Genomic DNA, 17580 nt, shown 5'->3' on the forward strand with positions numbered 1-17580 from the left:
GAGAGGCTGCCTCTCTGGCATTTACCCACTTAAAATTCTTCTGTCCATAATGAGGAAAGTGTCTTCTTCCTCTCTGCCAACTGCATTCCTGCTGCTAATGGCAGGCTCTGGGTTTGCTTTTCAGTGTAAAAAAGGAAAAGGGGAAAAGGGAATGGTGCCAAGGTGACTACAGAGAGTGCCCAGTCTGCATCCCTGTGATAGCAAATGTTGTATTGAGTTTTGTGACATTGGAAATAACTCTTGTCTCAAAAATAGAGATGCAAATGGCTTTGCTTTCTAAATTGTCACTTATCCTTGTAGTTTGAGGGGAGCGAGTCCCTGTCCAGCAGTAACCTGAGTCAAAGATCTCGACCCAGCAGTGACCTCAACAACAGTTCTATGCAATCTCCTGCTCACCTGAAGGTCCAGCGGAGCATATCAGCCAATCAGAAGCAACGTCGCTTCAGTGAACATGGTGGGGATGGCATTCAACCAAGTAAAGTAGCAAAATACAATTTTAAGCTGTGTGCCATGTTTTCTGGGCTTAGCAGTGCCACCTCTTCATGCATTACTTGTGCGCTGCTTCATATCACACCATGGTGCTTTTATCATGTGATCCTTCCATGGTAAATATAGTTTGGGTTAGTTGACAGATGTGTTAATTATCATTTGCATTTATTCTGGTGTCTGTAGCTATTTTAACTGTTTGCATAATGGAAACTGCTCTGTATTTGTCATCATTGCTTTGAATCTAAAACGTGAGCTTGGATATCTGCAGTGCAGTAATTTTTTCAAGAAAGGTTAATTAGAAGATATGGATGGGTTTATTTCCATAGAGAGAACAGCCATATGCCTGAATAAAATTGCGAACCATTGGCCACAGCCCAGAAGAGTGGTTCCCTGTGGGCAACTTGAGGCTTTCCTGCTTTTTGTATGGAAAGCAAACAATCTCTTAAACCTTTGTGCTTGTCGAACGTTGCTTTTCGGTAATGGAGATGACTATTTGCTTCTGATATTTTGGGTTGTGACTTAGGTACTGCAGTCTCAACAACACTGGACAAAAAAATATTCTGATTTGCTTTAAAGGAGGGAGACAGTGTCCCAGTATAGGGAACCATGAATGATGTAGGGAGCCAGAAACCACACTCAGGTGAACTGGGAGCAGCCAGAAACCCCTTCTCTCTTCACTTACCTTCCATAGCTGACTGATGCTAGAAGGAATTCCTTAGTGAAGTGTACCACAGCACCAATCATCTGCCCAGTGGAAGGAGAAATGTTTCAATGGAATCCAGGCATCCTCTGCTTTACCCTTATCTAGCAGCTAAGACTTCCCAGCCATGTCATAACCTTTGGTTTGCACCAGTGCCAGTGTCAGCACCAGCAACACCTTGCAATCTGAGTGAAGGTGCAAATGTCTGTCTTTCGTTTGAGGAAAGGCTGAGCTATGGAACTCTTTGCCACAAGGAAAACTGTGTGGCAAAAAATTTAGCAATTTCTGAAAGTGGATTAGATATGATTAGAAAGTGATGTCATTCATTGCTAGCTGGTTATGCAAAACTCTTGATTTTGTAACTGGATTTGATGGTGATGCTTCCACTTTCGCTGGGAAATTGGTTGGCTGTAACTGAGAAATTATTGTATTATGGATCCACAAATGAGGTGGCAGCCCGCTGTATCATTGAAGGCTTCTGAATGGAAGCCAGTTGAGTAACCTTAAAGTATGCCTCTGTATTGTTTTCAATGTGGATGGCATATTAGCAAATTAACGGGGAACAAATAGTAAATATTAAGCTTAAAGGTGTGTGGAATTATTCAATCAAGGCACTGATGACTCATTTGTATTCAGGCATATTCTGTGCACAATATCTCAGGTTCGTAAAGTGGCACCAGCATCTTATTTGAATTAGTTCCTTGGATGTTATTTTTAGTACCAGCGCAGACTGATTGAAGGTGATACAGAGAGCACCATCTCATTGATGTTACCTTTGTTTGACAGTTGGCCCATCGATTCCTCCCGCTGTCTCGTATTCAAAAAGAGCTCAGGCAAACAGTGTGGAGAGTGAACACAAAGAGGAATGGGACAAAGATGTGTCACGTAAACTGAGCAGCACTACAGTGGGGTCCAAAGGTGAAATGGCCGCAAGTCCACTGGTGGGTCCTGAAAGGAAAAAAGCGACTACTATTCCAAGTGTAAGAAAGATCTTTGCTCACTGACGGGGTCAAATGTTTTCTGTACCACGATAACAATTGTTGCTATTGTATTAACTACATGATTCTCTTCTGCAAATGGATTAAATGCTGGCATACACTAATAGAAATGGGCTCAGAAATCCAGTCCAGCATTTAAATACCTTTTTTAAAAAACAGGAGTGGGGGGAGAATAGTTGAGTGTGACAATTGGCTCCTGGGTTGCTGAAGGAAGGAACTTGCAGGTAATGTTACATCCTGGCATTTTTCAGCTGGAATGCCCTGTGGGTTGTTCCTTCACTGTGCTCATTGCCTCTCACTGCCCTGGTTGCTTCACTCTCTGAACTCATTGTCACCACTGCAGGCCTGCTTCTTCATTTTTTTAAAAAACCACCCACTTACATAATGAAACAGCAGCTTAACTGTTTAATATGTGAATGTTTGACTATCGAAATTGATGTTCTTCCCTGTGAGGAAAGTTGATCCAAGGCAATTGGGAAATAATACTACAAGCTGTTTGCCAGGGGCTATACAAATTTGCATTTCCCTTCAGGACACTATATTCATTGTAGCTGCTAGTTCGGCTCTAGAAGTTCCCAGTGCTTGAAAACCTGTTCTTCTCAAATAATACCTAAGCATTTGAGTCTGTAAACAGAGCTCTCTTCTCTTGGCCTTGCTCACATACGCTGGACTCAGTATCACTAGATGATATTGCTCTTGTGCATCATTCTCTACGGTGAGGGAAACAGGATGGATGAGAACAGAAACAATGCCATAGGTCATACACTCTGTTAAGCAGCCTCTTTATAGTAGAGGTGAGAAAACAAGAATGGTTCTTGCTACCACCACAGTTACAGTGCATTGTGCGATGCAGTTGTATGCATAGATGATGCACAGCTTCCTCCCCCCCCCCTTTTTAAATGCCGGAGAGAATTGTGCAAGTTGTCTGTGCAAAAAGTCACACTGCACGCTACATTGTAGGCATGGTAGAAGTGCTTCCGCTTTCACACTTGCCCATCTGTTTATATAAGTCAGGCATAGGCAAACTCGGCCCTCGAGATGTTTTGGGACTACAACTCCCATGATCCCTAGCTAGCAGGACCAGTGGTCAGGGGTGATGGGAGTTGTAGTCACAAAACATCTGGAGGGCCGAGTTTGCCTATGCCTGATCTAAGTTCATGGACCAGGTTTGTGCTTTGTGGCTTAAGGTCACAGTTCAAAGTGCACCTTGATTATTTTTAGAAGGCAATACTGGCTCAAAAGCACCAACATGCTCTCCAGATTCCCATGAACTGAAAATGCACTTTGAGGATTTTGCACAAGACCGTTTTAAAAGGAGGAGATCTGGGCTGCTTATACTTTCTTGTTTTGTCTCTACACCTGCCCCCACCCCCACCCCGAGAGAGCTGTTGAAGGTGGCGGGAAGTACTGTTTCTCATTTAAAATGCTGTTTTAACAAATCTTCAAACTGTTTTTGAATTAACGGGGCAGTAGAATAGCAATTTCAGGGCTCATCTGTGTGCGACAGCTGCTATGTTTTCTTCTTCAGAAAAATGGATTGTGTCTCTAGTCTGTTGTTTGCTAAAATTGTGGCACATCAGAATATTCTGTGTTTTTATATTGTGTCTTTTGGCCTGTCTATTAGAACAGAAAATAGAGCAACATTTTTACCAGTCAACGTAAATTAGAAAATGCATGGCTAAATAACATGGGATGCCCAAATGCATCGAAGAATGTATACATACGCTAATGTGCTGTATATTTAGGCATTCTTACTCTGCCATGTATTTTTAATAATAATTGTATTTCCCTGTCTTTTCTAGAATAATGTGTTTTCTGGGACTGGCATGACACGAAGAAATACCTATGTCTGTGAACGCTCTACAGATCGCTATTCTGCCATTCAGAATGGGAAAGACAACAGGTACTGAACCTGTTTCATGTGGAAATTAAGATTTCATGTTGCTCTGGTACTTAAAGGAACATTTCATGTACACGTTCAACATAGTTTAGCAAGCCTTGGAAACAGAAACTCAGCCTAAGCAGGTCTTGCAACTAGAGAGGGAAAAGGAAGCCCCCAGAGTTTAGGGTATCGCTGACCAGCCTATAACAGTCTTCTGCTATTAAATGTCTCCAGAAAAGTTGGGTATGTTTAGGCTTGGGCAGGCATCTATCTTCTTTAGGCTGCTGTGTTCTGATCCCTGCCCTGGATTGGCCAGAATGATAAGATGTCAAGCAAAATTCAGTAGAGTTGTAGCCTGTTTCATTCTTCCCTGAGTGTCAGCTGTCATTGTGCCCCTTTCTCCTGCCTCAGGCAAAACTGAATGAATTTTATTATTTCGGTCACAGACCAGTTCCAGCTCACGTACAATATCAAGGAAGTCATAAAGCACAATAGGGATACATTTGAATTTGCAATTAGGTATAACAGGGACAATGCAGATATAGCAACAGTTTAAAAATATATAAATTAAAGCTTAGTCACTAACATATAACCTAAAATTATCATTTAAAACCTTAATCATTATGATGGCACAGCTTGATCCCTAAGTTTTATGGCAATCGCACGGAACTCAGGAAAAACTGTTTCTGAGGTTTTTAGACTTGTTAATTTTGCACATACCTAAAAATCTCTACCTTGGTATCATGAAGGAGATGCTGGGAAGCAGCAAAGAAAAAAATTATTGAATACTGAAATTATTTAATTCCATTTGCCCGTATTGTCCCTCTTGTTAAATAGTTGCTTTCTGTGCTCTTCCCGAGTTGATTCTATTTGTATTGAAATACATGCTGTGGCTTGTTCTTCTCTCTGCACTTTGAAATTACTAGAGGATTCATTTAAAGTGCTGCCAGTAGCCTTTTAATCGGATACAATGGTAGAGATAATTCATCAAGAGTAGCTGTGCAGATGAGTACAAAACATTTACTGTGGTTGATCAGGAAAGCCAGTTGCATTTGCTTTTCTTTATTTATGCAAATTGATAGGACTTGGTGAGAGATTAATTACTTTTTATTGAGGCATTCTGTGCTGTTTTGATGAGTGGCCAAAAGTTCAAAATTCTTTTGCTTCCACCTATTTTCCCTTGAATATCTATAAATACTACTAATTTCTATTTTCTTTCTGCATTTGTTCCCAGCAAGTACAGAAAGGGTCACACCAGTGAGCAAGTTCCTTTCATATGTTTTAATTTGGGTTAGGAATCCTAAAAGTGTATGTTTATTACCTGAATGGGCCAAAGAAAAGCAATCTTAAGACATTTTTCAGTAGAAGCTGTTGTTGACCATGTCTTGGCTAAATCAGTTTTTTCTTAAGGATCCAACAGTAGTTCAAAGGTTCCACATGCAACTAATTTACTAGAACATTTTATCTTAAGATATTCCTTTTCCTGCTTTCGTTTTTATGATGAAAGCCTAACAGAAATGTCTGCAAGCAGTACCTCCTCTACTGGCTCCGCTGTCTCTTCGGCAATATCAGCACGACCTCGACACCAGAAGTCCATGTCTGCCTCTGGCCACCCTATAAAAGTTACACTCCCAACTATCAAAGATGGCACTGAAGCTTATCGACCAAGGTATTTTTCAATATGTAGCATTTGTGTGGTACTTTGCATGGTCAGATGTTCTACAAATGTGCATAACATAGGTATTTAGGCACAACATCAGCACTGCTAGGCTCTGCCAGTCTACTGTATATTGTGATACTGAAGCCTTTAGCATCAATCAGTTGAGTTTACGTGATGGTGTTGGAATATTCACAAACATTCTAACTGCTTTGGTGAATGAAACTATGATTGTTCTAGCTCACCAAAAGCCAGCATTGTGCCCTCCCCATGCTGTGTGGACTGCTACTCATGTTCCTTGAGAAATGATCATGACTGACTTAGGTTGATATGAGTTGTAGCCTACAACATCTGGAAGGCAGGATGTTGGCTGTCGGTGTGAGTGAAGGGCAAGTCGACAGTTTGTCTGGGGTTGATGGTTCATAGTTGCCCAAGAGACAGGAGTAACTTTCTAAAATCAGACTGGAAAATGGCCCTGTGAGGCAGGTAAGTGAAGAAGCAGGAAGTCAGAGGCAAGGCAGCTGAAGTAAGGATGCAAAGGAGCCCTTGAGAAACAAGAAGCTAAGGAATGGGTAGGAGAAAGAAAGAGGTGCTTGTTACATTTTGCCTCATCCTTTCTGCAAGGAGCTCAGGAGTCCCCCACCCCCAGTTTTAGGACAACAGTAATACATTGAGTTCTTTCCGCATTTTATCCTTCCAACAGTCCCTTGAGATAGATCAGGCTATGAGATAGTGACTGGCCCTAGATCCTCTTAAAGGCTGAGTGGGAACTTGAACTTGGGTCTCCCAAGTCTTTGTCTAAGCTCTAACCCAGGCTTCCTCAAACGCGGCCCTCCAGATGTTTTGAGACTACAATTCCTACCATCCCTGACCACTGGTCCTGCTAGCTAGGGATCATGGGAGTTGTAGGCCAAATACATTTGGAGGGCCGAGTTTGAGGAAGCCTGCTGTAACCACTAAATAAGACTTTGGAGGTAGGAATTGTTTTTTCTAGTTCTAGCCCCAAATCCTATCCATCTCATGCATATAAAACCAACACGTGTGTGTGTGTGTGTGTGTGTGTGTGTGTGTGTGTGTGTATTTAAGTGCACCACTTTATCATGACAAAAAATTTACTCACAAATATCAAATACCACTAAACCCTTTTCTCCTTCTTGCTTTTTCTTCTTCTTCCATTTGGGCTCTTCCCATTGGAATGAAAAATCCCATGTAACCTCTGAAATAGCCTCAAGACCTGATGTATCTGTTGCAGAAGATGCATTTTCTCTTTCCCAAGCTTTTACTCTTTCTACAAACTTATTTTGAATTAAAATATTCCACTGTTCTTCGTCTCTTTAGAGACTTTTTGTACATAAAAACGTACGGCTCATGTTATCCCAAGATAGTGCATGTTGAGATGTGCTAGTCATATTGAAGGTTTCTCATGACTTGGCTCTTTCTATTTCCGTGGCTTTCCAGCAGTGCAACTCAAAGGGCACCTGCTGCTTCCCCATCCGCTCACAGTATTAGTACTAGCACTCCAGACCGAACCCGTTTTCCTCGAGGGAGTTCGAGCCGAAGCACTTTCCATGGTGAGCAGCTACGGGAGCGGCGCAACGCCACTTACAACGGGCCACCTGCCTCACCGTCACACGAAACAGGCACGTTTGCTCAAAATAGAAGGGGGACGTCAACTGGCATTATAAGCAAAATAACTTCCAAATTTGTCCGCAGGTTAGTACCCTCCGTCATTTCCATTTCCAGGTAACATGGAAGGTGCAATGGGACGTTACATTGTTAGAAGCAAGCCTTGTAAGCGCCTGGATGAGCAACTGCTTGGAACCCCCTCATTTAAGCCGTTGTAAAATCAGATGACAGGATACAGTAGTGGTGACAGCTTTCTGTATTCATGTCGTTTTTTAAAGAAATCAAAAACTTACTGAATAAATTGTACTGTTCAAATCCAATAGGTATGAAAAACTTTGGCTAGTGTCCCTGAAAATGTTGACAGGCATCCTAGCACTTAAAGGCTGGTTCTAATGTCACTAATGTCATACGTGGGTTTTCACTTGTGTGGGAAAAAATGGTATGTGCACCATCATGTGCAGTGAGCATCATTTTTGGCATGTGGACACTTTAACATAAGAAGAGCCCTGTTTGACCAGACCAAAGACCTACCTAGTCTCACAGCCCACAAGCAGCACACTCTCCATTTGGGTTCCCTCACAACTAGTATTTAGAAACATACCACCTCTAATGCTCTCATGACTAGTGGCTATTGATAGCTTTTTCCTCCACAAATCTGTCTAATTCCCTTTTAAAGCTGTCCAAGTTGATGGCCGTTTACTTCATCTTCAACTTGCAAACTCCTGTGCTTGCTTATGTACTATGTGAGGACGTGCTTTCTTTTGTCTCTCCTGGGTCTTCCGACATTCCGCTACATTGACTGACTCTGGGTTGCAGTATTATAAGGGGGGGGGGGGACCCTCTCCCTATCTATCATGTCCCGCCTCACTCAACTTCTTTTCTAAACTAGAAAGTTGCAAAAGTTGCAACCCTTCTCTTGGGATGTTTTACAGCCTCGTCATAATTTTGATTGCCTTTTTCTGAACCTTTTGCAACTCTGCAATATCCTTCATGACAGGCGGTGACCGAATTCTGAGAACATGCTGCAATTCTGGATTTCTCCCTATGCACAAACGTAGCAAAATACACATGTGCTCTCTCTTTAATGGGACAATTTCCTACAGGGAAAGGGTGTAGGAAATTCATATTGCTTGGAGCAGCCCCAAGTATTTATTTATTTATTTATTTAAAAAAACTAATTTCCCCATTCATCTTGACCCATTCAACACTGTTTGTTTTGACAATATCCATCTGCTGTTAGAACTAAAGATATTACTGATTTCAAAAGGACTCTAGTTTAACAGTTAAACATTTATTGATATTATAATCCAAAAACACATTGGGCCCCGTAATGTTAACTTAAAACTTAATTAGCTAGCATCTTAAGTGTAATTGTCATTTTGAAATGGCATTTTCTGAATCCAGAGCCCTGTAACTTCCTTTAAAATTTTGTATGGTAATGGTGAGGTTCACTAAAATCATTAGGAGTTTTGCTAGTCACTTTGTTGCCCTGTGAACCTTATCAGTGGCATTTGATAATAAGGCAGTTTCCAGTTCTGAAATTCTTTCCATGATTCTGTTAAATAGAGAACTCACTTGACAACTCATCAGATTTCACACATTGTGGCGCCACATGTGCAGATACTTGGAAAAAGTCATGTCATCTTTGTGTTCTTTAACAGCTACATCTAATTTTAAGTTATGTTCACAGCTTGCATTAATATTGTCTCTTTTTAATTGAATATATTTAGAAATACATTTCACTTACAACTTAAAGTGTTCAGTAGTGTACAAATATGTGCTGGAATCAGAAGTACTTTTTTAAAAAAATACTGTTATAAAGCCTATTTTATCTAGCATATGATTGATACCTTAGAAAGAATTATTTGCTGCTTGTTCTCAAAGTGTTCTGGTGAGTTTATGGAATGTTCTGTGTAGATCAGCCCTGCACAATTTGTGACCCACCAAGCTGAAAGCAGCCCACAAGAAGCATGAAAAAACCCTCTTTTTAGTGCCTGCCTGGGATTGCAAAAGATGATAGCTGTCAAAAATGATGTGCCAAGACTTCTATTTTCTGACTTAGAAATACAGGGTTTACTGATTCAGAATGGTCCTGTCGAATTCAAGGTGAGAATTATGATGCACATATGCTAGTTCTTCGCCAGCTTGGATTTTAAGCGGCGCTGGAGAAGAACTGTCTTCCTTGCACTCTACTTAAACTGGCTGTTGCCAAAAAAATAAAATAAAAATAAAAATAAACTGGCTGTTGCCTGTGCTGGCCAGCAGCAGCAAGCAGAAGGGAGCCTGGCAAGCTGGTATACAGTGAGCCAAGCGCAAATAGCCTGTGGGATGTGCAGTTTTCCCATAGGCCTGTTGACTTTGCAGTGGGGAGGAGAATGGTGTGAAAGCTCATGGGGTTTTGTAAAGTCTAAATTCAAATTGTCTCATAGATAAGCATGCTGATCCATTGTGAAAAGGGTAGAGACCTCACCTGTTGTTGGTGGCCTAGTACATAGCAGATGGGCTGCATATTGGTTAGGTGGGTCACATGCTACACAGGTCTGATATACTTGTATATTTGATTTCATTTTAAATATTACGATGGACTATTGTGTGGGACGGGCTATACAACACTCTGCAGATGTTGCAAGAAGTGGTGTCTTTGAGCCCTTAAATAAGAGCTGTTAAAGTTGGGAGGTAGAAAATTTTAGTATGTTTTTTAGGTGGTATCCAATAGGCCTTAATTTGCAAATAACTAACACAATTGGCAAATGTGCTGCTGTGTTATGACTTAAGGGCATGGCAAAGCACACGGCTAAATGCTAATAGCGAACTGTTTGAGGCATCTTCGTGAGTAAGAACCCCTGTCTGGATAAGTTCCTTGCTGACTGCAGTGGTGGTCTCTCGCCATTAATACACAGTCGGGTGGGGAAAGGAAAGAATGGAGCATACTCGCCGTATGGCTTCTGGCTTTTGAGCGTGGCTATTTTAAGCTCACGGTGTAAGGGGGGAGGGGAGGGGCAATCTGAAGTTACCCAGCCAGGGTCAAAATAAACTGAAGTTTCATAGGGAGAAAGTAAACTGCAGCTTTGGAAAAACACCATTTTAAAAAAATACTAGTAAATGATGGTTTCGTGCTATTTGCTCAAAAGTAATTTTAACTTTGTTCTGGATAACCGGTTTTCTTGACTCATATTTTTTTTAACCATTTATTAAAATCTTGACCTTAACTTTGTTTTGAGGGATCCAAGTGAAGGCGAAGCCAGTGGCAGAACTGACACCTCAAGGTGAGAAGCCACGATTAATACTTCGCTGCTAGGTCCCTTTGTGTTCAAAGCTTTATGATTCTCTGAAAGCCTTTAAACTAGAGGAGTCTCTAAATAACTTGTCTTTTAAAAAATACTATGTATGAGTTAAATTCCCCATTTCTCTTTTAAATACTATACTATTAAGTTTAAATAACTTTTTTTTAAAAAACACAAAAAAAAGCTATGATTCTGCAAGTTCTTAGACTTCAGCAAGTCCACTTTGGGAAACCGCTCCCTTCTAAATGTTTGCAAGGTCACAGCTTAAAAAAACCCACAACTATGTATATTCAAGCATTATCTTTCATTGCGTAGTAAAATCCTACATTGCCATTCTGAGAACTTTGCCAACTCCCTAATATGCACTTCTGTCATACGCCTCTGCTTTTTACAAATACTAAAATAAAAAAACGTGCTGGCAAATCCTTTGGGGTTAATAAGAGTATATGCACCAGAGAACCTCAGGCCCAGGGACTGAATGCAGCCCTCAATAACTAATTATTTGCCCCTCTAAACTCTCCCCAGGCTACACCTCCTCCTGGCCCTGCTTCACACTCTTTTTGAGTGTGTTTGCTTGGCTGCAGTGTGTCCTCGAATTCCTTGAACTCTGATGACAACTCTTGCTTCCCTAGATGGGAGGATAGAGGGGCAGGAACTTAGCCTACTTTACAAAAAGTGAAATTTACTTTCCTATCGCTGCCCACTTTGGCCTCTGGCCCTGCTCGCGACTGTCGTGTGGCCCTTGGAAGGTTGCTCAGAAGGGAATGTAGCCTTTGGGCTGATAAAGCTTGCCCACTCATGGTATATATAAAACAAAAACAGAAGGATGTTATTTTTAAAGATTGCTATATAACACACTCTGGAGATGTGGGAGTTAGCCTTGGACTGATGCCTTACTCGAATCCTGCTTGCAGGCTGCTTAGTTTGAACCAAGGACACTACACACAAACACCGAGAGTCATAAGTAAGTTGCCCCCATTCATCTGCTTCACAACAAGGGGTGTATCCTAGGAATGTTTGTGTGTGTTGGCTTTTTTTCCATGGGCAATGTGCTGCCTGGCATGCAAACCCAAAGCTTGCTCCTCAGCACAGAGCTTGTGTGTGAAGCTTCTCTTTAACAATCTGAGCAAACTTAGTGGGGGGTGGTTTCCTCTTGAAAGTGGTTTACATATCAGGAAGGGATGATCTACATGAATGCTATTTTGCCTAGTATTCAATTGGCATTTTATACATTGAATACGTAAATCTCCTTTTGCTGACCACTCCTTTGAGATGTCGTGGTCCATATTCTTCCCAGTATTATATGCTGGAAAGACCATGAACCCTCATTTCTATACTTTTAGTAACTGATCCCTCCATCCTATTAACCTTTGTAGTAAGCTTCCCTAAAAGATGTTGTTACTGGAAGACCACATTACATTTTCATTATGCACATGTATGTATCGTTGTTGAAAGTGCTGCTCGGGATGTTAGTGCTCGCCAGCAGTCACATTTTCCACTTGCGGGTGAAATTGTGGGCTCTGAATGAAAAGGAGTGTGTCATCCTGCTTAACTTTTGCAGGTGTTAAAGATTAAAATAGCATTGCCTAGTCCCCAGGGCGTATGTGTGTGAGCACACACATTCATGTGTGTGCACCACCACCACCCACTATCACAGGCAAGAAAGTTCCTAACATCTTAGATGCTGAAAAATCTACTTGATGGAAAACTAAAGTTAAGTTCCAATGGTTGATCATTTTGCTGCCCTTTAGTCATGCATTGCAGGCTACATAATGCTTCTGGAATGCACACCAGGATTGGAATTTGTTTCTGATTTTTCTTCTTACGGCAGCTCCTAGCCAAATATCCTTCCCTGAAATGCTTCTGGTTAGGGAGTGACTTTTCAGATGTAGGGTGGCCAGTGGACTTAGAAGCTCTGCAGAGGGTAACTAACTATGGACCACGTAAACATGATGTATTGTGTATAAGCAGTACATTTTGCGGTGATCAAATATTTCCATTCTCCTGTCACATTCCAGTTGATAGGCTGAAGCCACTGCACTGCTCCTTGCTCCACAGCTTATTTCCTCATGTGATGTTGGAAATATCATAGGACTTTAAGATACTAAATGATGTCTAATTCTCAGCAAGCCTGGGACCCTTGAAGGCAGACAGTGTGTGATGAAGTTTTATCTGAAATAATAATAATAATAATAATAATAATAATAATAATAATAATAATAATAATAAAAAACATACTTTGCTAGGGCTGCTATTCTGTGCACTCTTATTTGGGAGTCAGTCCTGTTGAACTCAGTTGACCTTAGTACTTAGTAAACATGCATATGATAGAACTGCCCAATTGTTTTCTTCCCCATTACATCACAAAACAATTTGCGGAAGATGCTGCCAAAACATTATGAAATACTTTATAATAGGAAGCAGTGTATTCCCTGTCAATGATTGGTTTGAGTTCATAAATGTTCTGTATTGCACAGAAGGTAATGGCAGATATGACGGAGAGCCATGCTGCATATGACATTTCTGCCACTGCCATCCTATCATTGTGCATCTTAGGGGTTGAATGGAGAGGAAACATTCTTTATGAATTTGTGTCCCTTAAGTGCCAACTTTTAAAGATAAACTAGTTATAATTATTTATAAAATTTGACAGTACAGTGGTGCCCCGCAAGACGAACGCCTCGCAAGACGGAAAACCCGCTAGACGAAAGGGTTTTCCGTTTTGGAGGCGCTTCGCAAAACGAATTTCCCTATGGGCTTCCTTCGCAAGACGAAAGCCCATAGGGAAATCTCCGGGACAGCGGGGGAAAAGCACAGCGCGTCTTCCCCACTGTCCTCGGACCTCCTCCCGCTGCCAGGCTTCGGAGCAGCCTTCCGAAGCCTGGCGGGGGGGTGGAGAGGTTTTTAAAAAACCCCGGGACAGCGGGGGACTTCTCCGCTGTCCGGGGCGATTTTAAAATGCTGCCGGGCGGCAGCGCTGCCGCCCAGCAGCATTTAAAAAAACCCGGGACAGCGGGTTTAAAATCGCCCCAGGCAGCGCGATTCTCCGCTGTCCCGGATGGCTTTTGAAGGCAGGCAGGGGGAGCAAAGACTTTCGCCCCAATCCCGCCTTCAGAAGAGGTCCAGGACCTCTTCTGAAGGCGGGCGGGGGGCAAAAGTCTTTGTTCCCCCCTGCCTGCCTTCCCGGGAGAGCGGAGAAACGCAGCGCATTTCTCCGCTGTCCCAGGAGGGCTTTTGAAGGCAGGCGGGGGGGGAGCAAAGACTTTCGCCCCCCGCCCGCCTTCAGAAGAGGTCCAGGACCTCTTCTGAAGGCGGGCGGGGGGCGAAAGTCTTTGCTCCCCCCCCCCCGCCTGCCTTCCCGGGAGAGCGGAGAAACGCAGCGCTGCGTTTCTCCGCTCTCCCGGGAAGGCAGGCAGGAGGGGTTTTGAAGGCAGGCGGGGGGGGGAGCAAAGACTTTCGCCCCCCGCCTGCCTTCAGAAGAGGTCCTGGACCTCTTCTGAAGGCGGGCGGGGGGCGAAAGTCTTTGTCCCCCCGCCTGCCTGTCCCGGAGGGCTTTTAAATCGCCCCGGACAGCGGAGAAGTCCTCCGCTGTCCCGGGGCGATTTTAAAATGCCGCCCGCCAGCATTTTAAGATCGCCCTGGACAGCGGAGAAGCCCTCCGCTGTCCCGGGGTTTTTTAAAATGCTGGGGGTGGGAAGAAAATCCCTTGCCCCCCCCCCCCAGCCTTCAGAAGAGGTCGGGGGACAGACTGTCCCCGGACCTGGTCTGAAGTCGGTTTCCATAGGAACGCATTAATTGATTTTCAATGCATTCCTATGGGAAACTGTGCATCGCAAGACGAAAAACTCTCAAGAAGAAAAAACTTGCGGAACGAATTAATTTCGTCTTGCGAGGCACCACTGTAGAAGGAAGCAGCCCAGTTGTTTAAGAGATGCTCATATTATTAATTCTGTAGGTTGATATATTATTGCTTGGAGGAGGCATTCTAGGCAAGAATCACCCAAAATTATTTCCCTTACTTTCTCAACTTCCAACTTTAAATTTGCAAAATAAGCTGTTATTGTAAAGGAGGGTAACATTTTTTAATTACTAATGAATGAAAGGTGGCTTCCTTTCTTCCCTGCTTTTGTCAGCATTCCTTGCCTTCTGTTTTGTGTGGCCTTTCAATGTTTCGGTGATCTCCCTAAAGATGAGACCTAAAGAGAGCCTAACCAAGTTGATAGTTGAGAAACCTCTTTTTCTTGCTCTACTAAGCAAGGATAATTTTGATCAAGAGCATTTTTAAATTGTCTGGTGCTTAAGTGTAATTCCCTAATTTGTCATTGGCATATAAATGATGTTTCCCTTTTCAGGAGCACTTCTGGAGAACCAAAAGACAGAGAAAAAGAAGATGGTAAAGATTCTAAGCCACGGTCTTTGAGGTTCACGTGGAGCATGAAGACCACAAGCTCCATGGACCCAAATGATATGATGAGAGAGATTCGAAAAGTGTTAGACGCTAACAATTGTGACTATGAACAAAAAGAGAGGTTCCTTCTCTTCTGTGTCCATGGCGATGCACGACAAGACAGCCTCGTCCAGTGGGAGATGGAAGTTTGTAAATTGCCACGCCTGTCACTCAATGGAGTCCGCTTCAAGCGAATATCCGGGACTTCTATTGCCTTTAAAAACATTGCATCCAAAATAGCGAATGAGCTTAAGCTGTAAAGAGCAACAACGTTTCTGGGATCAGGGAAGAGTCTAGCTTACATTCTGAATGTACTGGTTATGCCTAACATGATTGGCTTGTGAAACTCCCCATGTAGAAATTGCCCCATTGCAATAAGGTTATACATAGTTATTCTGAATTGTAAAATTAAATTCAGTATGACCTATATTAAAAGGAAAAAAAACTGTAGCTGAAGAAGTTATGTTCACATGTACAGGTAAGTATATAGAGCATTTTGTTCATTTTATGTTCATAGAGTTGTATAATAAAAAAAGAAGGCTTAAATGCAGATCTTGTATAGTTGTCTAGATATCAGCACAGAAGTGTGTTTGCTTTGAGTTAAGAAGTTCTTCCTGGTCATTATTTACATTTTTTGTGGTTTTTATAATTCTTACCTCTTACCATGCGTTTTTTAAAAACTACGTCCATAGTAGAAATGCACAAAAAAAAATGTTTTCACAACTGTAGCATGAACAATTTTAGTTACTTTAAAACAAATTGCATATAAAAATTGAATTAGTCACGGACAGATTGGCTTTTGTTGTATACAAGATTTTTCCTGCTTCCCTTTCACTCTTAGCCTCCTTTATAGAACAGTGTTTATTTGGCAGAATAAAAAATAAAAATGCAACCATGTTTACAGTGTTGGCACTTACAGTGAGGAAAAGGGGGTTCTGAGTATGTTGGCCTCTGGCCCCTTGAAACTTGTTGGGGAACAGAAATCATGTCTTGATAACATTTTTTTTTTTAAAGTTTTTGGGAAGACTGAACTATTGCTCTTGTGACATATGGTCAAATGTAGCAACAGAATAGAAGTTCAGTTCATATTCATTCATCATGGAGTGAAATACTATTGTTCTCTGCCTTCACAAATCCCACTTTATGAAAATACATTGTTTCATAGCACAAGGTATTCTGAAATGTTGCCCAATTGTAAGAGCTAATAAATGACACCTCAGGAATTAACTGGTTTTTGGAATATTCCCCACCCCACGCTCCAGTACGTGCAGTTTCATATACTTTACAGCTGAGCAAACATGGTTTATAACAATAGATTATTACTTACATGATTGTACAAATTTTGTTCTCATATATCTTGTTTGTGTTTCTAATATTTTGCCCACTTTCTTGTATTTATTCCACATCATTATGCCTGTAATGTGCAGCTGTGAGTAGGCATTTGACTATGGAAGTAAAGAAAACTCCTTCATAATTGGTGATATATAAACTATGTAAAACCACTAGTACTTGGTACATTTTAATATTTGTTATTTTGTACTGAATTAATCATAGCGGTTGGTTGTGCAATGTTATTTAATGTCGTAATTACTGTAATTTCAACATACGGGCCCCATCCGCACACCCCTGTAAAGATTAGAAAAGTCATTCAAAATTGTCACTTTATTTAAAAAACAAAAATGAAAAAAAGAAGCTGTGGTAAACTCTGTAACCCGAAGTTAGAAGGCTGTAAGTGTAGCTAAATGTGCCATTTGAGAATGGATTTCTGACAGATGGACTTGACATGCTGTACTGTACTGTGATGTAGCTCTCCTGTAACAGTTCTGTTCTGAAATGAACGTGTATTGTTGCCTTAGAAGAAGAAAAAAGGATGGTGTTTTGGCGAGAAAGAACTGTACCCCTTTTTATCTGGTGTTCCTTTTTAAAATAATAATAATAATAATAATAATTTTTTTGATGCAAGTCATCCTAATTCACATTCACTGGTGCACTCTATTAAAAACTTACTTGAACGGTTCTCATACTACCTTCCCTTGTCTTTTGCTCTTTGTCGCTAATTGTGCCGGTTGGATGGTTTGAGGCTCCATTGAGGAAGGGTTGCAAGGGGAGGTGGTGGTGAGTTGGTGGTTTGCAGGTTTATGAAATCTTTTAGATATGTGTGTTTCTTTTATTTCCAAATAGTTTCTTAAAACCAACCCAAGTGCCTCCGCTCCCCAACCTTGGCCTTGTTTCTTGTTTTTGAGGGGGCATGGTTCAGTTTTAGAAGACCCCAGGTCCTAGTGTGAATTCATCCCAGATATGAAGTTGGGACTGTTTTGTTGTTGTTGAGATTTTCCTTAGTATGCCCAATTCCTAAGGCTCTGGATAGGTTATGAAACTTAAGAATGTAAACATTTTAATCATCTAAAAATCAAGTAAAATTGATGAATTCTCAAGACACTAAACAAATTATCTTAATCACTCACAAGCAGTTTAGCCATACCATTTAATGTCAGCC

The 17580-nt window shown here is 41.5% G+C and overlaps 1 protein-coding gene across 8 annotated transcripts in view; it reads left to right on the top strand.

Moving 5' to 3' along the window:
- The window catches only part of MARK1 (microtubule affinity regulating kinase 1), a 72363-nt gene extending 55254 nt beyond the window's left edge, over positions 1 to 17109 (top strand). For 2 of the 8 annotated variants that reach the window (XM_028724601.2, XM_028724606.2), the window contains 7 exons: positions 301 to 475; positions 1976 to 2169; positions 3990 to 4090; positions 5577 to 5738; positions 7185 to 7439; positions 10574 to 10618; positions 14989 to 17109. In XM_028724601.2, the coding sequence (XP_028580434.2) occupies positions 301 to 475; positions 1976 to 2169; positions 3990 to 4090; positions 5577 to 5738; positions 7185 to 7439; positions 10574 to 10618; positions 14989 to 15343 (1287 nt within the window). In that variant the 3' untranslated portion in view covers positions 15344 to 17109. The remainder of the gene's footprint in view (positions 1 to 300; positions 476 to 1975; positions 2170 to 3989; positions 4091 to 5576; positions 5739 to 7184; positions 7440 to 10573; positions 10619 to 14988) is intronic. The other 6 variants (XM_077925603.1, XM_028724602.2, XM_028724603.2 and 3 more) reach the window with 6 other exon arrangements.
- Positions 17110 to 17580: the final 471 nt, after the last annotated feature.

This window comes from Podarcis muralis, chromosome 3, assembly GCF_964188315.1.
Source record: "Podarcis muralis chromosome 3, rPodMur119.hap1.1, whole genome shotgun sequence".
NCBI lineage: Eukaryota > Metazoa > Chordata > Lepidosauria > Squamata > Lacertidae > Podarcis > Podarcis muralis.